The sequence below is a fragment of the Echinops telfairi genome, unplaced genomic scaffold (genome assembly GCF_000313985.2).
Source record: "Echinops telfairi isolate 266 unplaced genomic scaffold, ASM31398v2 ScPeMD7_2010;HRSCAF=2546, whole genome shotgun sequence".
Classification (NCBI taxonomy): domain Eukaryota; kingdom Metazoa; phylum Chordata; class Mammalia; order Afrosoricida; family Tenrecidae; genus Echinops; species Echinops telfairi.
In genome coordinates this window covers 20,385,877-20,400,552 of record NW_022105908.1, presented here as the reverse complement: position 1 = coordinate 20,400,552, position 14,676 = coordinate 20,385,877, and the positions used below count along the sequence as shown (strand labels likewise).

Sequence of the window (14,676 nt, the reverse complement as noted above, 5' to 3'; positions counted from 1 at the left end):
GTTAACTGGGCAACCCCTGTGAAAGGGTCATTCGACCCCGGGCGCCAGCTGCTGCGGTGGATGGGCAGCAGGTACGTGTCCGTCCGGACGGACGTTGGGGGGAGGCGGGCAGCGGGCCTGGGGCCAGGACCCGGCCTGAAACCCCACTTCCCACAGCTCGCGGCCCAGCGCGTTCCTGGGGCAGCCCCGGCCCGGCCCGGCCCGGCGAGCCTATGCCAGTGGGGCCGCTCAGGTAGGGGTCAGGGTCCTGGGGGGTGGGGTCGCCCCCGGCAAAGTCACGCCCTTCGTCCTAGCCCCCTGCCACCCGTCCTGGCACTGGGAGTAGGGCAAAGGGCCGGCCAGGGTGCCCTGTGGGTACAAGTAGGGGAAAGGTCGCCGAGCGCACCCCTGCGCACCTTGGCACAGCAAGTCCCCTTTCCCCGTCCTCCTGTCCCAGGCGGCTGTGCACAAGACCGATTCGCCCTCGCCCGATGCCCCTGCCAAGGAAAGCCAGGCCAAGGCGGTATGCGGCGCCCGGTGGCGGGCGGGGGGCCGGGACGGACCGAGCTGGGCCGGGTCACGCCCACCCTCACCATTCCCAGCCCACGCCTCGTAACCGCCCTCTCCCTACCCAGGAATCCAAGTCCTTTGCTATGGGGATGTTTAAGGGCCAGCTCACCACGGAGCAGGTGTTCCCCTACCCGTCCGGTAAGGGTAGGAGTCATGGGAGTTGGGTGGGGGCAGGACAGTGTCCCCTGGTGGTAGTCTGAGCCGCCTTCCTCCTCCTCCTCCCTGCAGTGCTCAACGAGGAACAGACGCAGTTCCTCCGGGAGCTCGTGGGGCCCTTCTCTCGCTTCTTCCAGGTGAGGGATGACGGGGGCTGGAAGGTACAGGGGTGCCCCCCTCCTCTGGTAGGGCTTGGCGGGGCATAAAAAGAGCCTGGCTGTGGAGACCTGTGCCTTCCCAGGAGGTGAACGACCCTGCCAAGAACGACTCCATGGAGCAAGTGGAAGACAGCACCTTGCAGGGCCTCAAGGAACTGGGAGCGTTTGGTCTGCAAGTGCCCAGTGAGCTGGGTGGCGTGGGCCTCTGCAACACCCAGGTGAGGGGCCCCTGTGTCACTGCCCGCAGCCCCATGCCTCACAGGTTTCTACACTACCCCCCACCCCCATTTATGACAACTGCCCTGGGGCCTACAGGCTGGGGCCCATGTTCCCATCCAAACCAACATTCCCTGCCATCGATAAGCGTGCTCATGCTGCCTCCCTTCTCCTTGGGAGCCACTGGGGCCCTTCCAATTGGCCATGGTACCACCAGTGCCCGTTGTATACATTCACCCCAAAACACAACAAACAAAAGGACATGCAGTGCAGTCCCCTCAGACTCCCAAGTCCCTGCACGTTTCCAAGGTTGGAGCCAATCGCCTGGCAGTGGTGGGAACCGCCTGCCGGCTAGTACCTGAAAGGTTATTAGCACCCTCTCTGCAGTGACTTCTCCATGACCACCACCTCCCCATCACTAGTGGAGTGCTGTGGTGATGGCCAAGAGCCTGTTGCCAGACAACCACTTACAACCCCTATGCCTGCTTTTCCTCCAGTATGCCCGCCTGGTAGAGATCGTGGGCATGCACGACCTCGGCGTGGGCATCACCCTGGGGGCCCATCAGAGCATCGGTTTCAAAGGCATCCTGCTCTTTGGCACCAAGGCCCAGAGAGAAAAATACCTCCCAAAATTGGCATCTGGTGAGGCAGCCCTAGAAAGGGGTGGGTGGAGGGTGTTTGCCCTGGACTTGGTATAAGTTGGTCTGGTCTGGTTGGCGCTTAGGTCAGGGCATTTTGGCACATTGGCTGGGGCACTCGGTGCACTGGTGGGGAGATGCAAGGGAGGATGCTGGGTGACTGATAGGCAGCAGAACCCACGGTAAAGGCGTTCCACCCCAACAGGGGAGACCGTGGCCGCCTTCTGCCTGACGGAGCCCTCCAGTGGGTCTGACGCAGCCTCCATCCGAACCTCAGCTGTGCCCAGCCCCTGTGGGAAGTACTACACCCTCAACGGAAGCAAGATTTGGATCAGGCAACCTTCGTCCCAAGTCCCTCCTCTATTCCAGCCCCCACCCCTCCCACCCCTCCCCACCCTGACTGACACCCCCCCTTCACTCTTCCACAGCAATGGGGGGCTGGCAGAAATCTTTACAGTCTTTGCCAAAACACCAGTTAAAGATGCAGCCACGGGCGCCATGAAGGAGAAGATCACGGCGTTTGTGGTGGAGAGGAGTTTTGGGGGCATCACTCAGTGAGTGGGTAAAGGAGGAAGCTACAGGGCAGACCGTTCTGTGTCAACATGAAGGGTTGGGGGCCAGCATATGCTGTTCATTAGAATGATCGGTCCTAAATATGAAAATGGTCTAAAACAGTGGTTCTCAACCTTCCTAATGCTGCAACCCTTTCATACAGCTCATGTGGTGGTGACCTCCCAAGCATAAAATTTTTTTGTTGCTACTTGATAACCGTCATTTTGCTTCTGTTAACTGGGCAACCCCTGTGAAAGGGTCATTCGACCCCCAGGTTGAGAACTGCTATTCTAAAAGCTTGGCCTCCCAACCTTGAGCCAAACCCAGGGTAGCCAGGGTATTTACCCAGGCTCCCGTAGCCTGGGCATCCCCGGGCCGGGGCTGTCTCTCCTTGGAGTCTGGGAGGATGTGGTTCTGCCTTGGCTGGGAAGGGGCAGTTTACTTTCCAGGTGGCAACGTTTTGAATATAACATCTGTCTCCCGTCACAGTGGGGCCCCCGAGAAGAAGATGGGCATCAAGGCTTCCAATACAGCTGAGGTGTACTTTGATGGGGTACAGGTACCATCCGAAAACGTGCTGGGCGAAGTGGGGGGCGGCTTTAAGGTCGCCATGCACATTCTCAACAACGGAAGGTTTGGCATGGCTGCAGCCCTGGCGGGCACCATGAAGGGCATCATTGCTAAAGCGGTGAGTCTCCTGCCAGTCTCCCTGCCATTACAGTTGCTGTTAAACTGGTCCCAGCTCATCACTGACCCTTTCAACATCCAACTCACTGCCACTGAGTTGATGCCAACTCATAGTGAGCCTCTGTAAGGTTCCCGAGACACTATGGGGCAGCCTCCTCACGGAAGAGCTGGTGGTCTGAACCACTGACCTTGTGGTTAGCAGCCTGCTGACTGCACCCCATGAACTCTAGCTTAAACCTGAGTCACGCTGTCACCTTTCCAAGGGTCCTGTTCCCATGCAGGCCCTCCCTCCACCAGAAGCCCTCCCCACAAGTAGTTTCCAACCTGCTGGTTCAGATCTCCATCCCGCAGGGACTGACCCCATGGCTACTGCCAAAGGCTGTGCCCTGCTGCCCCTCCCCTGAGATTGCAGAACCCCCATGCCACCCACTGGCCCTCTTCCAGGTGGATCATGCTGCTAACCGTACCCAGTTTGGGGAGAAAATTCACAACTTTGGGCTGATCCAGGAGAAGCTGGCCCGGATGGCTGTGCTACACTATGTGACCGAGGTGAGTGTCCTCTACCCCCTCCCTGGGGCCTGGGGCCTTCTAGCTCAGTTGTGTTAGACTACAACCCCCAGCAGCACCTGGGGCAGTGGGTCTCCAGCTTCACACCAATGCCCTAGGGGATGCGGAGAGGCATAGCCAGTTTCTGTCAGTGGGTGCTGTCTGAGGTTAATTCCACCCCTACCCCATGCCTTCCTCTTCACTCCGGACCCATTTCAGGAAGTCAAATGCCCGAGAGTTCTGACAAACTGACCGGGAGAGCCAATGTTTAGATGTGTGCACCACATGGCCGTAGAAGGTGGAGTGCACGGGCAGCATGGAGCTTGGTCAGAGCTGGTCTTGGAGATATGGGCAGTCAGGGGACCTGATGCGGCCCTTCAATGTTCCTTTGTTTTGATCCCGCAACCGCGCAGTCCATGGCTTACATGGTGAGCGCCAACATGGACCAGGGATTCAAGGACTTCCAGATAGAAGCCGCCATCAGCAAAATCTTCGGCTCGGTGAGTCAGGCCCCAGAGCATGCCGGGAGCATCCACTTTAGGAATTGGGCACCCACACCAACCTAACTTGGTCCTTTGTGTCCTAGGAGGCAGCCTGGAAGGTGACAGATGAGTGCATCCAAATCATGGGGGGCATGGGCTTCATGAAGGTACAGGAGGGTCCTCTGTAGGAGGTGGCCTTGGCTGAGCAAGGGGGAGGGCTAGGTGACAGTCCAGCAGAGGCTTGGCTTATAATCCGCACCCCACCTCCACCCCCCCACACGACAGGAGCCCGGGGTGGAGCGAGTGCTCCGTGATATCCGCATCTTCCGGATCTTTGAGGGGACAAATGACATTCTCCGGCTCTTTGTGGCTCTGCAGGGCTGTATGGTAAGGGGGAAGGAGTTGGGGGCGGGAAGGCGCGCACAGACGATGAGTCCTGACTGTTGGGTGGACCCTCTTCCCTACAGGACAAAGGAAAGGAACTCTCGGGGATCGGCAACGCTCTGAAAAACCCCTTTGGGAACGCCGGCCTCCTGCTAGGAGAGGCGGGCAAACAACTGAGGCGGTAAGGTGCTTGGAGGACAGGCCGGGGACTGGGGAGGGGGGTAGCAATGTGGCCACTGACCAGTCATTCTCCCTTCCTCAGGCGGACAGGGCTAGGCAGTGGCCTGAGTCTCAGTGGGATCATCCACCCGGAGTTGAGTCGGAGCGGTAATTTGGTAGGCCGTTCGTCAGGGGCAGGGGGTCGGGGTCCCTGGGCCAAAGGCAATGAGAGGGCCTCTCTGAGGATGACCCTCCATGTCTTCAGGCAGTGCAGGCCCTGGAGCAGTTCTCCACGGTCGTGGAGGCCAAGCTGATCAAACATAAGAAGGGGATTGTCAGTAAGTGAGCTCTAAACCGACCCGCCTGCATCCCCACCCCCACGCCCCGCCCCACGCTCCATGCGCACACCTGCCCCATCTACCTGACAGATGAGCAGTTTGTGCTGCAGCGCCTGGCAGACAGCGCCATCGACCTCTACGCCATGGTGGTGGTGCTCTCCAGGTGTGCGGCCGGGAAGCCAGGGCCACGCGGGGGCAGGGGGTGTCATGGGCCGGGCTCACAGCAGAATGTTTACCCCCACTTTCAACCTCCCACCAGAGCCTCAAGATCCCTGAGCGAGGGCCACTCCACAGCCCAGCACGAAAAAATGCTCTGTGACAGCTGGTGTATTGAGGTGAGACTCGGGGCTATCTAGGGGAGGCGGGGGTGGGGGCTGAAGACATACCCCAACACCCTTTTCTGCGCCCCACAGGCAGCAGCCAGGGTCCGAGAGAGCATGGCCGCCCTGCAGTCGGACCCCCAGCAGCAGGAGCTCTTCCGCAACTTCAAGAGCATCTCCCAGGCCTTGGTCGAGCACGGTGGGGTGGTCACCAGCAACCCCCTGGGCTTCTGAGCACGCACAACCAGGGCCTGGCCTGCTTCCTTCGTGCCTTCTCTCCAGCCAACGCCGTAGCCCCCTCCCCTCCGGGCCCTGCCTTCAGGGGGTCCTCCTGCCCCCAGCACTGTGCCTGCTCTCACAGGGAGCTCTGACTGCCTCAGGAAGAATAAAGTTCTGACTGTGCTGCTCTGCGCCCCGGCTCCTTTTCCCGCGGCTGCCTGCCTCCCTCCCAAAGAAAGGAGCCGGAGGCAGGGCGGGGGAGTTGTTGGCCTCTATTGCTTTATTTGGTGTTTTAAACAAGTGGCTAAAATAAATAGAGTAACAAAGGCAGCTACACGGCCCCCCGAAACCCCAGCTTCCTTCAACTACTGGCTGGGGCGACCAGCCCCCTTCCTCCTCCCAGGGTACCGCTGACCACCCACCAGCCCACACAGGGCAGCGCTGACTGGGTGGCTGGAGGACGAGGAGGTCACATTGCGGGGTGAGAAGAGGGGCCCAGGGGATTCTTCATATAAAAGAGGGAGCGTCTATAAAAAATGTTCCCAAAAGTGTAAGAAAGTCTATTTTTAATCCTCAAAAAGGCTTATAGAAAATAATAGAGCTAAAAATAACCAAAAGTCCCTCGTACACCCCCGAAGAGAGAGCGAGGAACCAGGCACTGCTGTGAAGAGTCACAGTGGCAACAGCCTCCGGGGAGGCGGCAGCCCAGGCGTTGTGAGCACGTGATTGCAAGTACACCGGGCACCACAAGGCACGGAGTGGCCCCACCGTGGGGTCTACATCACATCCACAAAGAACTCACTGGGGTTGCCCATGGCCATGTGGAAGCTTTGGCGGCTGGCCGTCAGCTCGGGGGGCACAGAGCCCAAGTCTCTGATGGGAGGGGCCCCTGGGGGCTGGACTGCTGTGGGGACAGGGGGTGGGGGTGGAGGCATCATTACCACCATCATGGGGTTATAGGGGAGGGCCATGCCAGGGGGTGGTCCATAGGGATGGAGCCCTGGGTGGGGTCGAAGATTAGGAGCACCACCTGATGAGCCCCTGGATGGAGGGGGGCCCCCGTCACCAGCCCCGCTCGGTTCCCCACCCCGTCGAAGGCTGCCCCCACGACTGGAGGGCTCGGACTCGCTGCCGCTGCCGGATTTGGACTCGGGGGCCCGCTCCTCAGGCCTCCCTGTGCGCCCTGCCCCCCCATCGCTCCGAGTTGACCCACTGCTCCGGCTCCCTGTTGGGGGGAGAGGGGTGGGTGGCTGAGCCCTGGCCCAGGGTCCATGGGCCTCCCAACCTGGCCCTGCCCTCCCCTTTCAGACCCTGGGCTCTACCGTCTGTGGGGATGACTTACCCTCACTGTGTTGGCTGCTGGCACTGCCCCCACCATAGGTGTAGGAAGAGAGCTCGTGGTAGGGTGGGGGCTGGGGGCTGTATGGGTGGGGAGCCGGGTACTGATAGGAGAAGGTGGGCAGCAAGGGCCAGGGGGTGGCCCCGGGCAGAGGAGCCAGAGTGTCCTGGTCCGAAGCCCCGCTGGAGCCGTCGTTGTCATTCAAAGACAAGTTGACCAGGTCTGAAAGGAAGAGAGGACCAAGTGACTGTTTCGCAGAGGCCTGGACCCCGAGGTGGGAGTGAAACACCCCCGATCTGAGCTGCCCAGACAGGAAACCCACGCCCCACTGCCACTGGGGAGCAGAGTTAGTGGCCGGAGCCCAAGGGCTTTTTCCTGAGGCTCAGCCTGGTGCCCTTCCTGCTGGGGCTGAGGCCCTGCGCAGGCGCCCCGTTGGCCCCCAACACAGCAGCCCCCGGTCCACTGCTTCTGAGGCCAGGGACCCCATGGCTCTGCCGAGCACAGTGGTCTAGGCTGGGTCGGGGGTTGAAGAGGCCAGCCAAGCAGCCCAAGGCTCTCCCTCCCTCTCCAGGGAGCAGGGCAAGGGACTCACAACGGTCACAGCCACCACTGAGGTCCCCAAAGACATAGTAGCACTGCTCGGAGAAGGTGATCTTGTTCACGGTGTGCCGGATGAGGCCCGCCTTCAGCAGCCCACTGGCGTACTTGCGGGCCTCGCGCCGCTCGGGAAAGCCCTCCACGTGATGGTAGAGCCAGTCCACCACGTCCGAACCTGGGTGCCCAGGGGGAAAAGGCCTCGCATTCTCCTCACAGAGGGGACCCGGGCCCTCGCCCCTCTGTGCCCTTCCCAGCCTGGGGCACCTCCCCCTTCCCACACCACCTGCCCAGGGGCTCAGCCGCACCCAGAAAGGCATTTGGGATCGTGATCTTGAGCCACATGCGGTCCCGAACTTCCAGCCCTGATTCCGGAGCAGCCATGGCCTTGGTCACAGACGCCATGTCCGTATGGATGGAGAGACCCCGGCCCTCACAGCCTGCCACAGGAGACAAGGGGGCGTCAGGGGTGGGCCCACTTATGCAGGGTACTGGAGTAGGCGGGGCACTGCTCACCATCGGGCAGAGAAGACCCGGATGTAATGGTGCTCATGGATGAGGAGCCCGGATAGGCTGGGAAAGTGCCAGTCAGCGCAGCCGAGTGGGACACCCAGGCAGCAGGGTCAATAGGCTGGATGGGCTCATCTGGGACAAGGAAGACCACCAAGATGATCAAGCCAGCCCCATCCCTCCTCCAGATTCACCCCACCTTAGGCCTGGCCCTCCCTCCCACCCCCTGCCTTCCAGTCCCAGCCTGCCCTCCCAGCCTCTGGCCCTAGGCCCGAACGTCACTCACTTCGAGGGAGTGTGAAATAGGCCTGCGGAGAGGGATCCCAGCACTTGGCCACGGTCAGCACAATGGGGCTGTGGGGAAGAGCAGAGGCCAGTGGGAAAGGGGGGTGGCAAGGGTGGGGGGGCTGATGTGCGCCCCCAAGGGGCTCTGGCACATCCCAAGTCTGAAGGCCGTGAACAGAAGAGCTGGCCTTTAGGGTCCAGAAGCTAAACACAGCGCGTTCCAATCACTGACCTATCAGCTAGCAGCCAAGAGCTAACTACCATGCTCCAGGGTTCCTACGGAGGGCCAGAGAAGAGACAGAGTGCCAGGCCCGAGGAGGGTGGAGGAGGCCTGGAATGAGAATGGGGAGGGGGAGGAGGAGGGAGAGGAAAGCACCTGGCTGGGCCAGAGGGGAGGGTGAAGGCGCCCCGGGGCCGGCAATGCAATGGCACGGAACTGTGAGTCTCGTAGGGGGTCAAGTGTACACGCCGCACAGTTCTGCTCACAGGACGTTCAAGAGAGTCAAGGCTGAACTGCGGGGCCCAACAAAACCCTCACCCAGCCAAGCTCTTGTCCCGGTGAGGGCAGCAGCCAGCAGAGGGGCTGGCTGCAGGGGCGTGAGGAGCGGGGAGCTGGAAGGGAGCCTGGAGGCAGTGTCTTGGGCATGGTGACCGGCCGTCTTGTGCACATCCACTCTCTAAATACTCAAGGTGCGCTAGGCTCCACTGCTGGGTTCTGAGTTTTTCCGAGCGCAGAGCACAGGGTGAGAGGGGCACAGACGGGGAAGGCCCGGGGGCTCACCCTGGCTTGTGCACAATGTCCCTCAGCACCCGCACGGCATCATCGTTGCTCATGTTCTCAAAGTTCATGTCGTTCACCTGGACGTGAGAACCAGTGGGTCAGGGCCGATGAGTGGGCCCAGAGCACCTACCCTAACGCCCCACCCTAACGCACCTGTAACAGCATGTCTCCGGGCTCGATGCGTCCATCGGCCGCCACAGCCCCGCCCTTCATGATGGAGCCGATGTAGATGCCGCCGTCTCCCCGCTCATTGCTCTGGCCCACAATGGAGATGCCCAGGAAGTTGTACTTCTCTGTGGAGGGAGTCCACTGTGATCAGGGGGACGCCCCCGCCCTTTGTCCCCGCAGGAGCCCAGGTCCTCTCTACCCCGAGCCCAGGTTCCCGCCGTACCCATATTGAGTGTGACTGTGATGATGTTGAGAGACATTGTGGAGTCAGTGACGCTGCTGAAAGACGAGGTCTGTGTGGGAAGAGGGGGAGAAGCTGAAAGCCCTTCAACAATCTCAGCATAAGCCTTGGGCTTCTCACTGGGGGCCGAAGGAGCCCAAGTCAAGGCCATGCCCCAATGTCTTCAACTCACCCCCCACCCGCTGCCGTTCTCCCATAGGGGCCCCTCACCCTCTCCAGGCGGGGCGGCCGCTGTTTCCTCCGCCGCCGGTGGCGCTTGAGGAGGCGAGAGGCACTGCTCTGCTCCGTGGAGCTGCTGAACCTGACAAAGGGTGGTCATTGGTGGTCAGCTTGACCTGCATGAGGTTTGCCTAAAGGTCAGAGTCGCGGCTGTTCTGTAAGCTAACATCCGTCGTTCCTAACCCACGGCCTCCAAGTCCACTGCGCCTCCTAGAGACCCCGCAGGACAGGCCGGCCTGCCGCTGGAACTCTTTCCGGGAGTAGAAAGCCCCGTCTTTCTCCACAAAGCAGCTGGTGGTTTTGAACTGCTGCCCTTGCCGTTGGCACCCCACTGCCTAACCACTGCGCCACCAGGGCTCCTTGTATATATACTTGGGAGAGAAAAAAATTGTTAGTTTGCATTAAGAAGTTAATTTATGTTCATTCAGTGTCCTTCAGTACTTTGTTTAATTGTTAACCATCTTTCCAGATGTCCTGTCCAGTATTGAAAGTGGTACAGTCTTCAACTATTATTATTGAAGTGTCCAACTATATATATCTACATATCTCACTACAATAACTATATATATCCTTTAAAAAAAGAAGTTAATTTATGTAATTATGCACATGCGTATAGATGCACATACATGCATATATGCATAAATGCACTTAACATGCACACGCATACATATGCATGTGTCCATACACGTGGCCTAGGTATGAGAAAGAACCCTTGGTGGTGTCCTACATTACGTGTTGTGGTGCTGACTGCAAGGTCAATGGTTCAAGCCCACCAGCTGCTCTTCAGGAGAGAACTGGGGGCTTCTGCTCTGGTAGACTCACAGTCTCGGAAAGCTGGAGGGGCAGCGCGAGTCAGACTCGGCAGTGGGTGGCAGTAAGTAAGCTCTAATACCAAAACCCACTGCCACCGAGGCCGTGTCACCTGACAGCAACCCAATGGGGGACAGAAGAGCTCCTGAGACTACATTTGGTTTTTCTCCTTCAAAGTGGACACGAACTGCTGGCTTTGGGGTTAGCAGCCCCAGGGGTAGTAACCCACTACGCCACCAGGGAACTTCCCATGCAATCTCTGAAGGCCGGCGGTCAGCCAGTTGGTTCCAACGCATAGTGGCCCTGTTAGATCCCAAGTCTTTACAGGCGCAAACGGCCTCAGATTTCCCTTGGAGTGGCTAGTGGGTTTGAACCACTGACCTTGCTGTAGGTGTCCATGCTTAATCCACTGAGCCAACACAAAGCGGGGCGGGGGTCAAAAATTCATGGACAAGAAGGAATGAAAAGCCAGTGGATTTTCCCACTAGGTTTGTGAAGCCCCGCACGTGCATGTGTCTCGATGATTCTTTCTCTGGAGGACCCTGACCAGGACGGATGGCGTGCTGGCAAGCAGACATGGTCATGGGACCACGGGGAAGGAGGAGAGTACCGGTGAAGCTGTACCTGCTCATGGTGTCCTCTTCATCCGAGTCCCCCAGGCTGGTGCTCTCCAGCTCACTGGTCATCAGGGTAGAGGAGCTCTCGTACCCAGCCAGGTGGCGCTCCAGCCTCGAGGGGCCGCTGGGCCTGTGGCCCACACCTGAGGGTGAATAGGACCCTCAGGAACCGGGCTTCCTGTTCCCTACCCACATGGAAGCCTGGCCCTGTCCGGGCCACTCCCGGCTCCCGCTCTGCCCAGCCTCCGGGGCCTGGTCCCCTCACCGCCATGCTCACTGCTCTCTCTCCGGCGAGGCCGCTCGCGCCTCAGCGACACGACTGACTCCGTCTCCGTCTCCGGCTCCAGGTTTTCCCGGCTGCTGGACACATTGGGGCTGGGTGGACAGAAATGGTTTCCACCGCTGTCCACAGGACACTCTGGTCCCCTCACACACACCCACACACCCCACTTTAGTCCCCTTCCCTGGACTCTGAAGTGCCAAGAACTCACTGGAAAGATGGCGGCCTGGAGTCTCCAATGCCACTAGTCCTCTCCGGTGGCAAAGGGGGCAGTGGTGGGGGTGGCGGCACCAGTTCTGTGCGAGGCTCATGGGCGGAGGGCACCCCCTCAGGCTGGGGGTTATCGGATGACACGAGCTAGAATGGTGCGAAAGATACAAAAGGGCTCAAGTGAGAGGTGGGGCCTGTGTGAGGTCGGGGGAGGCTCAGAACACGTACGAGTCCAAGAGCTCACAAAATCAGTACTGAGTGATGCTCGAGACAGAACAGGCTACCCCAGGGGAGTAGGAAGCGAGGGCCCTGCCACTGGGTGGGGGCTGGGTGTGCAAAACCAGATGGAGGCTTGGTAGAGCTCAGCAAGGCAGAAAGCCAGGGCCCCTTACCCAGGATACCACCCTTCCGTTGAAGCAGGGAAGGCGAGCATTGTCGTCAGAGATCTCTTCCTTCACCACCCTGCCAGAGACAAGATAAAGGTCAGTGAGGCTGGACGAGGAGCTCCCGGACTCACTCACCACCTTCCAAGTTCCTGCCACGTCCCATCTTCATCCAGCTCTAGCTCAGGGTGCTGACTAGTCTGTAACGTTGAGACAGGTCCCTTCTACTCTGGACCAGGCTCCACATTGCAATCCCCTTTCCTGACTTTTCCTTCTCTCCATAGTTCATCCTCAGGGACTTGATGCTGCTCCAGACTTCCTGGAATCTACTTTAAACCTGTCCATGCAATTCCAGAGGAGTCCTGGGGGTCCTGTGGTTCCACGCGGGGCTGCGATCCCAGAGGGCAGCAGTTCAAAACTACTCGTCATTCCGCAGGTGAACAATGGGGCTTTCTACCTCATAGAGCTACAGCTGGGAAACCCACAGAGCGGACGGGCCCTGTCTACAGGACATTATGAGTCAGTGGCTCATAACTACGACCCGATGGTAGCGAGTTTATTTTTGTTTTGTTTTGGCGGGGGGGGGGGGGGGGGGGGGCGGGGTTTGGTATCCAATTCCAAAGGCCATCCCCTATGGTTACCCTAGCTGCTCAGAATAGCCACCTGTCCTTCGCCTTGCGGGTAGATCCCCTAACCTTCATTCCTGCCCCTCACAAATCTTCCCTCAAAAGGCTTGCGGTCCTCACCTCCATCTCCTGCATGTCTTCTCTAGCTTACTTGGGGAGACCTGTTTAAACGGAATGTCTTGGTCTCGATACAAATGCCCACTGGACCACTGCCTGAGGTTGCAAGTTCCCAGGAGGGGGGAGCGGCTCATCTTCGTCTCCTCTGTGCCTCACCTACCACAAGACTCTGCCCACGGCGGTCTGCTCAAGTCTGGAGGGTCCAACTGGCAGATCTCAAAGTCCACTCTGGAGGGTCAGTTTTCTCTTAGGGTCCTTAAGGTGAATTGAACTTGCCCTACCCATCCCCCATATCCTACTCAACATCAAGCCCCGTCCATGCAGCACACGTCCTGACATCAATGGGTCTGAGCAAATCTGTGGACTAAAACAATAAACGTAGGTACCACCACCACTCTGTTTTGGCTCCTCCTCTCTCAGCACACACCCTCACCCTCACCCCCAAATTAGGACATCTTGCCTTCGACTAGTATAGTTCTGAATCTATCCCAACTCAGTCCATGTGCTATGACTGTCATCCTGTCCCCACCATCACTGCTCCATCACTACTGGCCTGTCTCAGAAAGTCGCTGCCCGCTCAACGTCATCCGTCTCAGCACAACCCACCCCACCATAGCTTAGCTTATGAACTAGTCAGCCTCAGTACCAGTAAGTATGGAGCTGTGAACTGGTAGAAAACCTTGCACTGCATTTACGGAGAAGGAAAATAAGGCGCAAAAGTTCAGTAGGTAGCCCAAGATCACTCTGCTGATAAGCTCCCAATGTCAACTAGCCCCTTTCCAGTGTGGCCTGGCTACCCTCAATTGAGCCCAACCTGCCTTCAGAAGAGCTGTGGATGAAGCAGTAGAGGGCTCAGTTTCAAAGGCTCTACACATAAAAGGGTCTATTCTGCATTATAGAGTCCCAGTTAGCCCAGGATAATCCCAAATGGTCCACATTAACCCAAGACAGCTCAATCGATTCTATATTTTACCGCCGGCTAGAGCGTTCTCACCCACAGCTGTTGGCATTACTATGCCAATACAGGTAGTCCTTTATACTCGGCCCTCAACGGCCCAAATAAAGCCAAGTCTGCTCCAACAGAAACTAGAGCAGCCAATGCAATCCTGTCTGCCGCTATAGAGCCCCAGCATGGCCAGAGTTTTCCTAGGATGGCCTATTCTACTTCAAGCCAGCCTAGATCCGGTCCTGTCCATGCTCCTGTACAATAGGCTGTCCGGTGCCTGGAGAAGGACACCACCCTTGGTGGAGGGTTGCTGAAAATGAGGAAGACCCTCAACAAGCTGGACTGGCATCATGGCTGCAACAACTGGCTCAAACACACCTGCTGGCCCAGGGTATGGGAACTGCATGTTTTGTTATACAGAAAGAGGTTCTGCGTCGGAACGGACTGTCCAAAACAGCCCTGTCTGTCCCAGCATAGGCGGCAATGACCAAAATTGCCCACCCCATCAACGTCAAGAGACTCCCCCACCCTCCCACCCCTCCACAGCCCGTGTGCTACACAACGGCTCAAGTCTGCAACAGAACTGATCAAATCGTTATGAAATCACCAAAAGCCAGATCCACCTGGCTTACTAGAACCCAGAACACCCCTGAATATGCCAGTGTACCCCAATGTATTTCAGTAAAGCCTAGTCTCCGCTAATCTGGTTTAGCACAGCCCGGTTTGTCCGTGTGGTTCAACCCTCCCAAGCACAGCCTCGCCAGCCGCGGGATAGTCGATCTACCCCATCATATTAGACGCTGTCCCACGATCGATCGGAAAACCCCAGCATGCACCAGCACAGACCTGCGCCCCTCGTTATTGTCCAACCCATGCCGGCACAGGCCCCACCAGTCTAGGCCGCGCGCTCACCCGAAATCCTGGTCCATAGACTTGAAAAAGTACTTGGCTCCCGCGGGCCGCTGCAGGACGCTCTTGAAATCGCCGAGCGTGATTCGCTCGGCGGGCACGGGGATCTTCACCAGGTAGGGCGTCTCTTCCTCATCCAGGTGGTAAATCACCTTCGTCTCCCCGACGCCCCCGCCCCCGGCGCCACTGCCCGCCATGGCCTCGCCCGCGCGCTCCCGTGCTCCGCCGCCCACCCAA

General features: G+C 58.7%; 2 protein-coding genes across 2 annotated transcripts; one reads left to right on the top strand and one right to left on the bottom strand.

Annotated features, from left to right (window-relative positions):
• The first annotated feature begins 177 nt into the window (after positions 1-177).
• On the top strand, positions 178-5,587 carry ACADVL (acyl-CoA dehydrogenase very long chain). The gene is made up of 19 exons (XM_013007321.3): positions 178-232; positions 437-502; positions 615-687; positions 778-842; positions 947-1,081; positions 1,577-1,721; positions 1,923-2,052; positions 2,146-2,271; positions 2,759-2,957; positions 3,401-3,505; positions 3,916-4,002; positions 4,089-4,151; positions 4,270-4,371; positions 4,452-4,549; positions 4,631-4,703; positions 4,793-4,865; positions 4,956-5,028; positions 5,125-5,200; positions 5,279-5,587. The coding sequence occupies exons 3-19, from the start codon at positions 633-635 to the stop codon at positions 5,417-5,419; spliced, it is 1,746 nt and encodes a 581-aa protein (XP_012862775.2). The 5' UTR covers positions 178-232; positions 437-502; positions 615-632; the 3' UTR covers positions 5,420-5,587.
• Positions 5,588-5,662: 75 nt separating this feature from the next.
• On the bottom strand, positions 5,663-14,636 carry DVL2 (dishevelled segment polarity protein 2). Its single transcript, XM_004712879.2, has 15 exons — positions 14,443-14,636; positions 11,851-11,920; positions 11,460-11,605; positions 11,234-11,343; positions 10,976-11,111; positions 9,533-9,623; positions 9,305-9,374; positions 9,067-9,206; positions 8,914-8,990; positions 8,134-8,201; positions 7,854-7,982; positions 7,646-7,777; positions 7,336-7,515; positions 6,747-6,965; positions 5,663-6,629 (listed from the first exon to the last, which is right to left on the bottom strand). Exons 1-15 carry the CDS (start codon positions 14,634-14,636, stop codon positions 6,181-6,183), a joined length of 2,211 nt encoding a protein of 736 aa, XP_004712936.1. The 3' UTR covers positions 5,663-6,180.
• Between the last annotated feature and the right edge of the window lie 40 nt (positions 14,637-14,676).